Source organism: Ananas comosus, linkage group 3 (genome assembly GCF_001540865.1).
Source record: "Ananas comosus cultivar F153 linkage group 3, ASM154086v1, whole genome shotgun sequence".
NCBI classification, from domain to species: domain Eukaryota; kingdom Viridiplantae; phylum Streptophyta; class Magnoliopsida; order Poales; family Bromeliaceae; genus Ananas; species Ananas comosus.
Genome location: NC_033623.1, coordinates 16,099,835 through 16,112,403, shown reverse-complemented (window position 1 = coordinate 16,112,403; position 12,569 = coordinate 16,099,835). Strand labels below are relative to the sequence as shown.

Genomic DNA, 12,569 nt, shown 5'->3' with positions numbered 1-12,569 from the left:
TAATTTTAATATAATTTTAAAATTTTGTCAATCATCAAGTGTGCCAATCCTGCATATGAGTTTTGGCTCTGCCCCTAATTTACAATTATATGGTTAGAAACATAGCACAGTCGAGAGAGTGGTTCAAAGATCAATGACGAAGGATCGTTTTAGCCTAAGCCTAGCGGTGAAGTGCTAAACATGCAATATGTATAAAGTATCTTTTCAGTTTATACTGAACTGGATTGGTAACACTACAAATTAATTTTCAACAGCTCTTTTACTTTTTTCTAAGGCATGAAGCTAAAATCCTTTAGTAGTTTTTTTTTTTATTTGCTCACACTAGGATTTGAATCCGGAAAACCGAGTACCACCGTCTAACGCTGGCCAAAAGGGCTGCTGTGGCTGGTTGTAGTTTTTAACAGGATTACTTTATCACCTTGCTAGTTGGATTTTATTTTATTTTATTTTATTTTTTTAGAGATAGGTAGCACGTTATCCCTTCATTTATTTTATTTATAATTAAACGTAGCTGAAAATATGAATCAACTAGGATTTGAACTTGGGTCTCGGGTACCAACCACCAAGTCCTTTACCACTTATTCTAGAAACGGTCGGTCTAGTTGGATTTTATTAGTTTTGATTTTATCTTGAGTATCTTGTAGTATACATCTTAAATCAGTTATTTGTTTTAATAAAAATATCAGCAAATTAAATATCTATATAACTTATTTTTTAGAAATTTTGGTTTTATCTGTGTATCTTGTAGTGCATCTTCAATCAGTTATTTTTTAAAATAAAATATCAGCATATTAAATATCGATATAAGTTATTTTTTAGAAAAATGGATACTCAAATGGCAAAATACTATATGATCAGTAGCCAAGTCGAGTTTTCAAATTTGAAATCCAGTAAAAATAAAACCAGCTCTCAAACAAAAGAATAATATACGTAGATTTTTACTTTATTAAGAGTCTCCGCCGAAGGAAATTGCAACATTAATGTATCTTTCCGGACTTAGTATCTCGCAGACGCTCGTTAATTTAAACAGTTTGAAAACCAGATTTAAATTTCTAAACTTTATTTGCATAGTATACATCACTTCAGAATACTCTTTTAACTTATTACCAAAACAGCCTTATATATTATATTATTATATTATTATTATATTATATTTTATTATATTAGTAGAAAAACTCGATCGCTTCTCCTTAGTCGACGGGCGACGGCGCATCAAACCGTTCACTCCGCGGCCGCTCTGAAAAACACCGTCCCGATACGCTACGCCATTCCCCCGAAGATATTCCCACAGGGGCATTCTCGTAATTTTAACAACGCGAGATTCCCCTTCTCCCCGCCAATTATAACTGCCTCCCTCGTATCCCGCAACAGCATATCCTCCTCCCTCTTCATCATTGCTATTCCCGATCAGCACCCAATTTAATTACCAAGCACAAGCATTAGTCGCAGTAGAGCCCCAATGGCGACCGCCGACCCTGCCGTGCGGTCGCCTCCTTCGACGTCGTCGAGCAGGAGGAGAAGGAGAAGGAGAAGGAGAAGGAGGAGGAGGAGCTCTCGCCGATCGAGCAGGTGCGGCTGACGGTGGCGAACACCGACGACCCGTCCCTCCCCGTGTGGACCTTCCGCATGTGGTCCATCGGCGTCGTCTCCTGCGCCCTCATGTCGTTCCTGAACCAGTTCTTCGCCTACCGCACCGAGCCCCTCGTGATCACGCAGATCACCGTCCAGGTCGCCTCCCTCCCCGTCGGCCGATTCCTGGCCAACGTCCTCCCCACTCGCAAGTTCCGCATCCCGGGGTTCGGCGACCGGCAGTTCTCGCTGAATCCGGGGCCCTTCAACATGAAGGAGCACGTCCTCATCTCCATCTTCGCCAACGCCGGCTACGCCTTCGGCAACGGCCCGGCCTACGCCGTCGGCATCATCGACATCATCAGGGCCTTCTACAAGCGCAAGATCTCGTTCGCCGCCGGTTGGCTTCTCATCATCACCACACAGGTGCTCGCTCGCTCCATTGCCTGGTTTTCTCCTTAATTATATATATTAAGTATTATAATTATTGTTATTATTATTTAATTAATTATATGCGCGCATTGTGATTGTGGGGATATGGATTTTAGGTGTTGGGTTACGGGTGGGCCGGGTTGATGAGGAAGTACGTGGTGGAGCCGGCGCACATGTGGTGGCCGAGTAACCTCGTGCAGGTCTCGCTCTTCCGGTTAGTTAACTCTCAAAGCTATCCTTAATTTTTCCCTTTTTGTTGTTGCTGCTTCTGTTGCTGCCGTAGCGTTTGCTCAGTAGAATTAATTGAAGTTTGAGAAGTAAAGTGCTGAATCTAATAGTTTGAACCAAAAATTATAATGCATTCAGATTTGAGAACTAAGCCATTGTTTGGTTGGGGGTTAAGGGATGGAATAACCCCTTAACCCCTATTTTATCCCCAAACACTTCAAAAAATAGGTGGGGTTAGCTAACTCCACCTAACCTCACCTCAAATAAATTATCCCGGATTAGCTAACCCCACTTAACCCCACCAAACTCCAACCAAACACTATTTTTTATTCATAATAATCCACTATCTTTCTTATCACACCTACTCCAACCAATCATTATCCTTCTTTATCAATCATTATCTTTTTATCCCACCTACCCAACCAAACACTATTTTTCATTATTCTAGTCTAACTCCAACCCCCAACCAAACACAAAAAAATTTTAACCCCACTTTAACTCTGAACTTAACTCTATCCCTGGAATAGCTACTTTTTCCTTAACCCCGAACCAAACGGAGGCTAAGTGTTACATATCCTATAGTTTGAACTAAATATATAATTTATTCTTTTTGTATTTTATTTTTTTTTTTCCATATGAAGTAAGGGCGGAGCACCAATTAATTTTATTTTTATTTAATTAGTAACTTCATTCAAGGAAAGAATCTTTTAAATTGTTTAATAAAATTTAGAAAGCTTAATTATTAAAAATTAAAAGTCGAACAACCACATTTTAAATATTTCGGAAGATTCTGAAGGTAAAGTTAATTGCTCATCAAATTATAAATATAACTTTGAAATTTGAAACTAAAATCAACATAAAAGCATATAAAATTTTTCTAAACCATGGATCATTTTGAATCGATTCAAAATTTTATTTTTACTATCCAACTTTCAATTTGTTTGATTTGATTAATTTGAATGCGTCGTTTATCTTTATAGATTTAGTACACTTTATATAATTCTCGTAATTATCAATTATTAATATAAGTAGTTAAGTTCAACTTCATCAATTTTTTTCATCTTTTAAGTGCTCAGTTATAAAATTAAAATTTATATATAAACAATATAAATTATATAAAAAAATTTTATAATGAAAAATTGAGGGAAAAAATTAGATTAAATTAGAAAAATGAAAGCCTAACCCCGCTACCTCTGTGAGAGAGAGAGAGAGAGAGAGGAGAGAGAGAAACAAAAAAAAACAAAAAAAAAAAAAGAAAACCAAACCGCACAACCCCCACCGTATATAGATTTTTTCACGACAAACAAATCATCGACACAGATAAAAGTTTTGCGCTTTTTTTACTTAAAAAAAACGCGAGAAGAATTGTGCTGGCTTTTTGAGCAACGTGACAAAAGCTGTACGTTTGGTTTATCCAACTCAGAATTGTTGCTGTGTATATTTCCACCAAACTTTATGTAAAGTATTTCTCTTCCTATCTTTACAACGTAGAAGGAAAAAGCTTTTTGTTCGGCCATCGCTTTGTCGTGCAACTTTTTAAAGCATTACGTACGTTCTCTTCATTTCTTTGGCTATCACAATTATTATACTTCTTCTGCTTAAGAGAGTACAGTTCATATCTACTCCTTGATTAAGATGCATAGTTGTTGTTTGATTTAACTTGCATCCATGTGTAATAACTGCGTTACAAAATTCTTGTAATATGAGTCTCCAGAACCCGTGGAGATGGTACGTGTGAAATTAATGCTTTAGAAGGGCCACCTAATTGTGGCTTTTCTATAGAATCTACGCGCTACATCGACCTTTCAAACTGGGAATAGTTTCTCCATTGTCATGATTTGTTGAATTCCTTGGAGGATTAGTGCCTCATTGCGGCCTCACAAAGCAAAACATAATTCAAATCCATAAAATTAGCTAAAGCATTTTGAGAGTCAGTGTTGCAAAAAAATTTGCATTTTTTCTCTCCTCCTTGATTGTGTCCATTCGCCGGAATTTGTGGACCATTTGCATCGATTGAAGATTCTTATAGGGCTCCTATAAGGAGAGGATTTTGCTACGTATAAATGTCCCTACTCAGCATTAATTCCCTGTCACTTTCTGGATGGCACCTTTTAATTCTTCAATGTACTAAATAAATGTTTGACTTTGCTTCTGTAGTAATTTACTGGCGAAAGATCTTAATCATATGACAATTGACTTGTTACGTACCTAATTTATTTGGGTGTCTTAAATTTTTTAAATTTTCACTTTTAACAGGCATTTATTTACTTACTTTTCCGCCACACCAGCCATAGTCCTCTTTACGTTCTACCTTAATTTGCTACAGATTCTGGGTACAACATTGGTAAACACTTCTAAGGTCACTGAGGAAGAATCTTAATAGTTAAACACATGCATTGAAAATTTTCTATATTTTTAAGAGAAATTCTCTATTGTTTCTCTCTTTTTTCTCTAATATTTTCATATTTTTGTTTTCCAATTGTTCATACCAAGTTACCAACTGCGTGAATACTAACAATTCTACCTAAAACAAAACGGAGGAAATATACGAACAATTCGGACCTCCTTTATTTCTGGAATGCTCATGACATACAAATTATGTTATGGATAACGATGATCACTTCATCTGCAGGGCTTTACACGAGAAAGAAGACCGCCGCATGTCTCGGGCCAAATTCTTCGTCATCGTTCTGATCTGCAGCTTCTCGTGGTACGTCGTTCCGGGCTACCTCTTCCCGACCATTACGAGCATCTCGTGGGTCTGCTGGGCCTGGCCCAAGTCCGTAACGGCGCAACAGCTTGGCTCCGGCATGAACGGGCTCGGCATCGGTGCTTTCACCCTCGACTGGAGCACCGTCGCCTCCTACCTCTTCAGCCCGTTAATCACCCCCTTCTTCGCCATCGTCAATATCTTCGTCGGCTATCTCTTGATCCTCTACGTAGTCATGCCGGTGGCATACTGGGGGTTCAACCTCTACAATGCAAAGACTTTCCCAATTTTCTCCTCGGATTTGTTCACGGCTGCTGGCCAGCCGTATGATATCAACGCCATCGTCAACAACAAGTTTGAGATCGACATGACTGCGTACGGTAAGCAGGGGAGGATAAACCTGAGTTTGTTCTTTGCTATAACCTACGGCCTCGGATTCGCGACCATTGCGGCTACGCTAACTCATGTTGCTTTGTTCTATGGAAGGTAATAACCTACTACTATACTACATGCTCTGATTTTATGTGACTGTACCTATCTCACGTTACTCTGCCAAATTGCCGCTCTGTCTCTCTATGTACGCACACATTGGAAGCTATGTTCCACGTAGAATAGAGCAATGCAATGTAAAATCGGTGCAAACTAGTACCATTTTGATTGCCGGAGCCATTTTAGTTGAATTCTGAGATTTAGGTCCCAAAAAATACCAATTTTCTTAGAGAAACATGCGATTGTCACAAAGTGCAATTGCAAAATCATTCGGCCCAAAGATGTAATCCTCTTATTCCTCAGCAAGAACTATTTTACTTTTTTAAGAGATTCGAGTAAGTTATGTCACTCACGATCTAAAGCGAAACTTTTCCAGAGAAATATACAATCGGTACCGAGCTTCGTATAATAAAGGAAAAGTGGACATCCACACGAGGTTAATGAGGAAGTATGAAGACATACCCAGCTGGTGGTTCTATTTACTGCTGCTGGTGACAGTTGTGATCTCCCTGATTCTGTGCACTGTGTTGAAGGACCAAATTCAACTTCCATGGTGGGGCCTCCTCTTTGCTTGCGCCATGGCCTTTGTGTTCACTCTCCCCATCAGCATCATCACTGCAACTACCAACCAGGTACAAATAATCTATTTCATTTCATACTTCAATTTTTAGAGACATAAATTTATTTATTTGGTACATGATAATCATCCTGATTTGTTTTTTTTTTTCTTTCTTTTTCTGAATGAAAAACAAAGACTCCGGGACTGAATATTATCACAGAATACTGCATGGGTCTGATCCTGCCGGGAAAGCCGATCGCCAACGTGTGCTTCAAGGTCTACGGTTACATGAGCATGGCGCAGGCCGTCGCCTTCCTTTCCGATTTCAAGCTCGGCCATTACATGAAGATCCCGCCCAAATCCATGTTCCTAGTTCAGGTAGTATTCTCAAATCATCCTACTTGATCAATCAACTTAAAATGCGGTACACTTTCTGGCGCTACAACTTAACCATTAAATTTTACTATATTGATTGTCTGTTTTCAAGTAGATCGATTTCTTGCGAGTTGCAAATATGTTTAACTGATTCTGCTAGCCTACGTACATGTATGCATGTAACTGAAAAGCGTAGTTTGCGATTCTAACTTTTATTTGTGTGATGAAAATGGCTAAACTCTCGCCGCCGCTTAATTCAGGCCGTCGGCACGGTGGTCGCCGGTACAATCAACATAGGCGTGGCATGGTGGCTCCTGGGCTCGATCACCGACATCTGCCAGAGGGACCTCCTCCCGCCAAACAGCCCGTGGACGTGCCCCAGCGACCGCGTCTTCTTCGACGCGTCCGTCATCTGGGGCCTGGTGGGCCCGCGCCGCATCTTCGGCCCGCTGGGCAATTACGGCGCGCTCAATTGGTTCTTCCTCGGCGGTGCTGTCGGCCCGGTCATCGTCTGGGCCTTCCACAGGATCTTCCCCGCGCAATCGTGGATCCCCCTGATAAACCTCCCCGTGCTTCTTGGTGCAACTGCCAATATGCCGCCGGCTACTGCAGTAAACTACACGTCGTGGGCGGCGGTCGGGACGGTGTTCAACTTCTTCGTGTACAGGTACCGGAAGAAGTGGTGGCAGAGGTATAACTACGTCCTGTCGGCAGGGCTGGACGCGGGGGTGGCGATGATGGGGGTGCTGCTCTACTTTGCGGTGACGATGGAGAACAAGAGCCTCAACTGGTGGGGGACCGCCGGCGAGCACTGCGACCTCGCGACGTGTCCCACGGCCAAAGGGGTCATTGTGGATGGCTGCCCGGTCTTCTGAAGGCGTCAGGCTTCATTTCCGTCTCTTTCTTTGATCAGCTGTGTATAATTCAATTTTAGGGTGGTGAAACTGGATTGGAATTGTTACAGGTTAAAATCCGCAAACTTCGTTAAATAAAAACTTTAATTTATCATTTGATACAGAAAATGCGAGTAAAAATTGTAAAAGTGTTCTGCAGCATTGCTTAGTTTATCAGATTTTCTATAATAGTTACTGCTTGATTGATTGGAGTATGTTTTTACAGTATCATTTATTATTTCAAGCTCTACTAAGCCACATCCCTAATGTAACTTCTCTATCGGAGAAGTAGAAACATGTTGAGCAGTGCTTCTGTTTTTTATTTTATTTTTTTTTTTTTTGTGTTGTTATTATTGTTGATTAGCTTGCACTGACCTTAACTAGCTGTTTAATAATCTTTCCAGGCCTATATTTTAATGTCCGGATAATGTACAGTGATATAATGGTGTCATCTTTCCAAGTTGGTTTTCCAATTTCCATGAGCTTGCTTTTGCCGTTTTCAGCATTTGTACATGACCAGTTCAATGATATCGTTATATGTATTGCAAAATCACACTGCGAGTAAAAGACCTCTAGAAATCAAATTAACCTTTGATTTTAACAGCGTACTCATATGTTTCGGGCGAGCATATCCATTTAGTAGGCCGTCTACAATTAGGCTGTTGCGTCAATCGGGGGCCCATCTAGGACAAGTTGTTGCCGTCCTAGATCCAAAAGCCCGAGTCCCACATAGCACCAACAAATGGTCTGGGCCCATCGGACTATCATGGTTTTGGGCCGCTCGTTCTTTCAGACAATGTACAGTGGATCAGATCAGGCCCAACCTGGCCCAAAATATAGAAAGGGCCCAGATGTGACTCTGACCCTAGCTTAGGCTTCGTTTGGGATTGCGGAGAGATTGCGTTAGTTCGGTGAGAAAGTACGTTGAAAAAATATACTGTTTGTTTCCATACGTAATATTCCGTTCCGCAGGGGTGCAGTCCCACCGGAGAACGCAATAACATATCCCTATATGCTTTTTCAACAATTTCATTTTATCTAATAGCGTTACATAGGCCTTAATACCAAACTAAGCCTTAGCAGCACTGGTCTAATTCACCACTCAAGATGATTTAACATTAGAGCACTAATGACGAACGGTGGATCGGATAGCCTAAGCATGGGAGGAGGGAGGGTTCCTTAATCTCTCTATATTATCCAGCCAGCCGAATCAAGGGGAGGGATTTGACCTTCATTTTGATGAGAAAACTATCGTCCAGCAGAAATAATAATATTCAAACGAAATTTTTCATACTGTATGAAAATACGATAATAAAAAAAAAAAAAAATTGTTACATAACTTCAGCTCATATTTATCATAGTCTTTGATGAGATATTTATCATTCCAAATAGCTTCATAAAATTCACGAGTTACATATTCTACCTGGAGTCGCTCAGTCACCTGGGGTTCGGAAAATTCAGTTTTAAAAAAATCTCATTCACATTCGCCTAGCACTGTCAAGAAGAAAATTTAATATACTTTCAAGATTTCGGAAAATGACAACAGTGGAGGTGGTACTTCCAAGGACCCAAACCATCAATTACAGAACATGGCTCGGCCAATTCGACGCCCCTGCATGAAAGTAGAAACGAACATAAAAAGGAGGATTGGACATTAAAAGCTCAAAGTCATAAATACGGTCATAAAAAGCATTAACTCCACCCAACCAACCCCGCTGCGAACAAAAAGGCGCGCGCGCGCTCCCAAAAGGAGACCAAGCTAAAACGAAGAGTTACATTACGTACACAAACACGCCAAATTAAGCTAATAAAATTATGCAAAACAACAAAGGAGACCAACAACATGTTTAAAGTAACGCAAGAAGGAAGTCAATACCCGAACCAACACCCTTCTCCTTTCCCACTCCCCGCTTTTTTTTTAAGGCCCAGAAGCCATTTTGGGCTTCCTCTTTTCAAATTTTGGGCCTTAAAAAAGGGGGAGAGCATTCAGGGTCACACCTGGTGCGCTCTTGACTCCCCTCCTCCAACAAACCCTAATTTCACAACATTCCCCCAACCACTACATCACACTACACAACACAACACAATTAATTCATCGCTCTTGATCTTATTACATATATTAATAACTAGCCAGCCGGCCTTCAACATGTTTAATTCACTGGGAAGCATATCTTAGATGGCAGTGGGTAGGTGGAGATTGCCCGGATCCCATCAATGCCGCACCAACATGACCAAAATGCCCTTCGCAAATTTGATTATGAATTGCAAATAGAGTAAAAGCTCGGAGCAAGTGAAAACTTGACAACGCCCATGGACTATACACGCGTACACAAAATATAAGATAACCAAAATGCCCCTGACTCGATAAGGGTATTTTGGTCATTTTGCGGCTCTGCATGGGCCCTTGTCAAATTCTCTCTTGCTCCTGTACAAAAAATAATCTAGAGATTTTAGTTACTAAATACTCAACAATTATAATATATATGTGAAAAGCAGAGGTGTTGGGGGGGCATTTTGGGAATATCGATCGGTATAGACGGATTGCACCAGGCAGTATAGCAGTTAACTCCACCACCTTTCTGCTTCCCCTCACGGGTCAGGCGGCGCCGCCGTCCCGGCCGGTTCTGGCTGAGGCGGCCCGCCGAGGGCGGCGCTAATCTGGCGAACTGCATTGCAGAGGTGGTGGTTGACGGCTGTCACACTCGAGAGGTTCAGTTTCGCTGATGGGACTGCACTCGCCAGCACCTGCATGCTGATAGTTAGGAGGCATCCCGGGGCAACAGCAGCAGCGGTGGCGGCGGAAGCACCGCTGCCATCACCTTCGGGGGTGGCGGAGGAGGTTCGCGATGGCGGCGGAGGAGATGGGGAGAGGACGAAGCCCATGGGGAGGAGGGGGATGTAGGAGGGGTCCTCGCCGCTCATCGCAACCTGGACGGCACCGACGTCGACGGTGGCGTACACCACAAGGCTGCCGCCGGAGGGGTGGGTGTTGCTCTCTTGCAGCAGGAGTTCCACGTTCTGCGACGAGTTGCTTGACGCCTGCATGCATTCCACGTGGCCATGCATACATGCATGGTATATAAGAATTGGNAAGCGAAAATTCTCGTTCTTCAAGCTGTCATTCTCCGCCCGCAGTACTACGTTGTCCGCCCGATCTTGTTGCGCCTAATCCGTCCAACAACACCACAGCAGCATCAAAATATTTTTACCTTCTTTTTTTTTTTTTGATTTTTTTTGGTTGATACAATGGGAGTGTGCATAGTAGAGAAGGCAGGAGAGGTAGGGCTAACGTGCGCACCTTCATCTGGGTGCGGCGGTTCTGGAACCAGAATTTGACTTGACGGGGTTTCAGGCCGAGTTCCTGGCTCAGCTTCAGCCGCTGCTTGTCGTCCGGGTGCGGACATTCCTTAAACAACCTGATTAATTATTTTATTAACAAAATTATTATTATTATTAAACAAAAATACCTCTCGAACTCGATTACATTTATTTATTTTTGTTAAATACAAATATAACGAAAATCATTTTTTTTTCTTGTTTTAAAATATTAATAGTATGGAACAGGAGTACTGTGATGATAATCTCACGTTTCCATTTCTTGAATCTGGTGCGCGGTGTGGCGGTGGTAACGCTTCTTCTTCGCACTCCCCGACGGCGTTTGCTGCTGCTGCTGCTGGTGCTGCTGCTGCAGCTTCTGGTGTTCGTTATCGTGCTCCTCCCCGCAACTGAGGCCGTCCACGTGTCCGCTGCCGGATCCGAGGCCGTCCAAGTGTCCGCTACCGGAGCCGCCGCTCTCGACCTCCTCCTCCTTCGCCGCTCCGCCCCTCCCCATCACCATCACCCCCTCCTCCTTCTTCGCCCCCCCACAACAAAACAAAAAAAAAAAAAAACGAAAACGAACAGGGACGGGCACCATCACATCTCGCGCTTAAGATTTTTAGTGCCGGAAAAAGGAAAACGCTTACTAAAAATAGGAAGGGGAGGGGATAGGGAGAGATACGGAGGGATCGCGTACTCACAGGTACTAGAGCAGCGGAGAAGGCGTGGAAGGGCATATTGGTCATAAAACCCAAGCTAGGGTTTCGGATCGGCGAGGAGAAGAGGGAGTCGGGGGACACCACGTTCCCTCCCCCGCCTCCTCCCACCATCGACGACATCACTTGGCAATCCCCATACATTTTTACCGTGTACTAAAAATCAGATGAGCAAATCGATCATCAGATAAAATTTTTTAAAAAAATTCAAAAAACAATCGTGAGAAAATAATAGCGTACCACTGTGGGTGGGGTTGGTAGTATTGAGAGAAAATATGGGAGAGAAAGAGAACTCGCTCTTCTTCTTCTCCTCCTCCTTTGCAATCGCTTCTCTCTCACACTCACACCCAACTCAAGAAGACACTAGTCCCATGGACTAGAAGAGAGAGAGGAGCGTTCTATTTCTCTCCCTCTCTCCCTCTCTCTCTCTCTCTAACACTATTTCTTTGGGGAGACTTGCTCTTTCTCTTTCGCTTTCTCTCTCCTCGACGCGCCATTACTGGGGTAATTAATTACTGGGTTTTACCGTACGGGGTAAATGCGGGACTTTAACTGCGCGAGGGGACAGAAACCGATCACCCGCCAGAGAATTCGCCTCCCGAGCCACCGCCACGTGTCGGTCGGCCAGGCGTGGAGAAGGGGAGGTGACCGAACCCCCCAAACTCCTCCCACCAAAGTCAAACCCCCACCCAAAATCTCTTTTACACCCTTACTTCGCGTTTGGTGCAAAATATGTGCTGCCACCGCCCGACTTTGCAGAAATTTACAAACACGTCCATAACTTGATTTTTTCAACATTTTGATGCACTATTCAATTTTTTAATTTGTTTAATTTGAATTATAAATATTATTTTAATTTTAAAATTTATGTGTAATTTTTATTTTTTATAGAATTTACTTTATATACTTCACGCGATTCTTAAACTATAAATTTTTAAGATAAAAAGTAATTAGCTTAAATTTTAAACTCAAAGATCGTTTAGTTGAATCAATTCAAACAAACTAAAATATTAGACAGTAAAAGTAACTTTAAAAAATTTTACAGTTAATTTAAACCGGTCATACTTCAAATATGTTTTATATTTTCTTTTACCTAAACTAGGTAAATTCGTCAAAATTTTCATTGAATTTAATTATATTTTAAATCTCTATTTTGACTACAAGTCTGTGCGAGTCCAAAATAAACAAACGTTCCATTATAATAATAACAATAATAATGGGGGGTTGTTTTTGCTTCAGTTTTTGATGAGTGGTCGGTTGATGGACGGCTATGATTCAAG

The 12,569-nt window shown here is 41.9% G+C and overlaps 2 protein-coding genes across 2 annotated transcripts; one reads left to right on the top strand and one right to left on the bottom strand.

Moving 5' to 3' along the window:
* LOC109708087 (oligopeptide transporter 4-like) lies at positions 1,188-7,470 on the top strand. Its single transcript, XM_020229684.1, has 6 exons — positions 1,188-1,995; positions 2,118-2,215; positions 4,862-5,425; positions 5,805-6,060; positions 6,183-6,365; positions 6,623-7,470. Exons 1-6 carry the CDS (start codon positions 1,627-1,629, stop codon positions 7,235-7,237), a joined length of 2,085 nt encoding a protein of 694 aa, XP_020085273.1. The 5' UTR covers positions 1,188-1,626; the 3' UTR covers positions 7,238-7,470.
* LOC109707871 (homeobox-leucine zipper protein ROC3-like) lies at positions 8,984-11,749 on the bottom strand. Its single transcript, XM_020229397.1, has 5 exons — positions 11,530-11,749; positions 11,275-11,445; positions 10,843-11,108; positions 10,554-10,671; positions 8,984-10,420 (listed from the first exon to the last, which is right to left on the bottom strand). The coding sequence occupies exons 2-5, from the start codon at positions 11,431-11,433 to the stop codon at positions 9,845-9,847; spliced, it is 1,119 nt and encodes a 372-aa protein (XP_020084986.1). The 5' UTR covers positions 11,434-11,445; positions 11,530-11,749; the 3' UTR covers positions 8,984-9,844.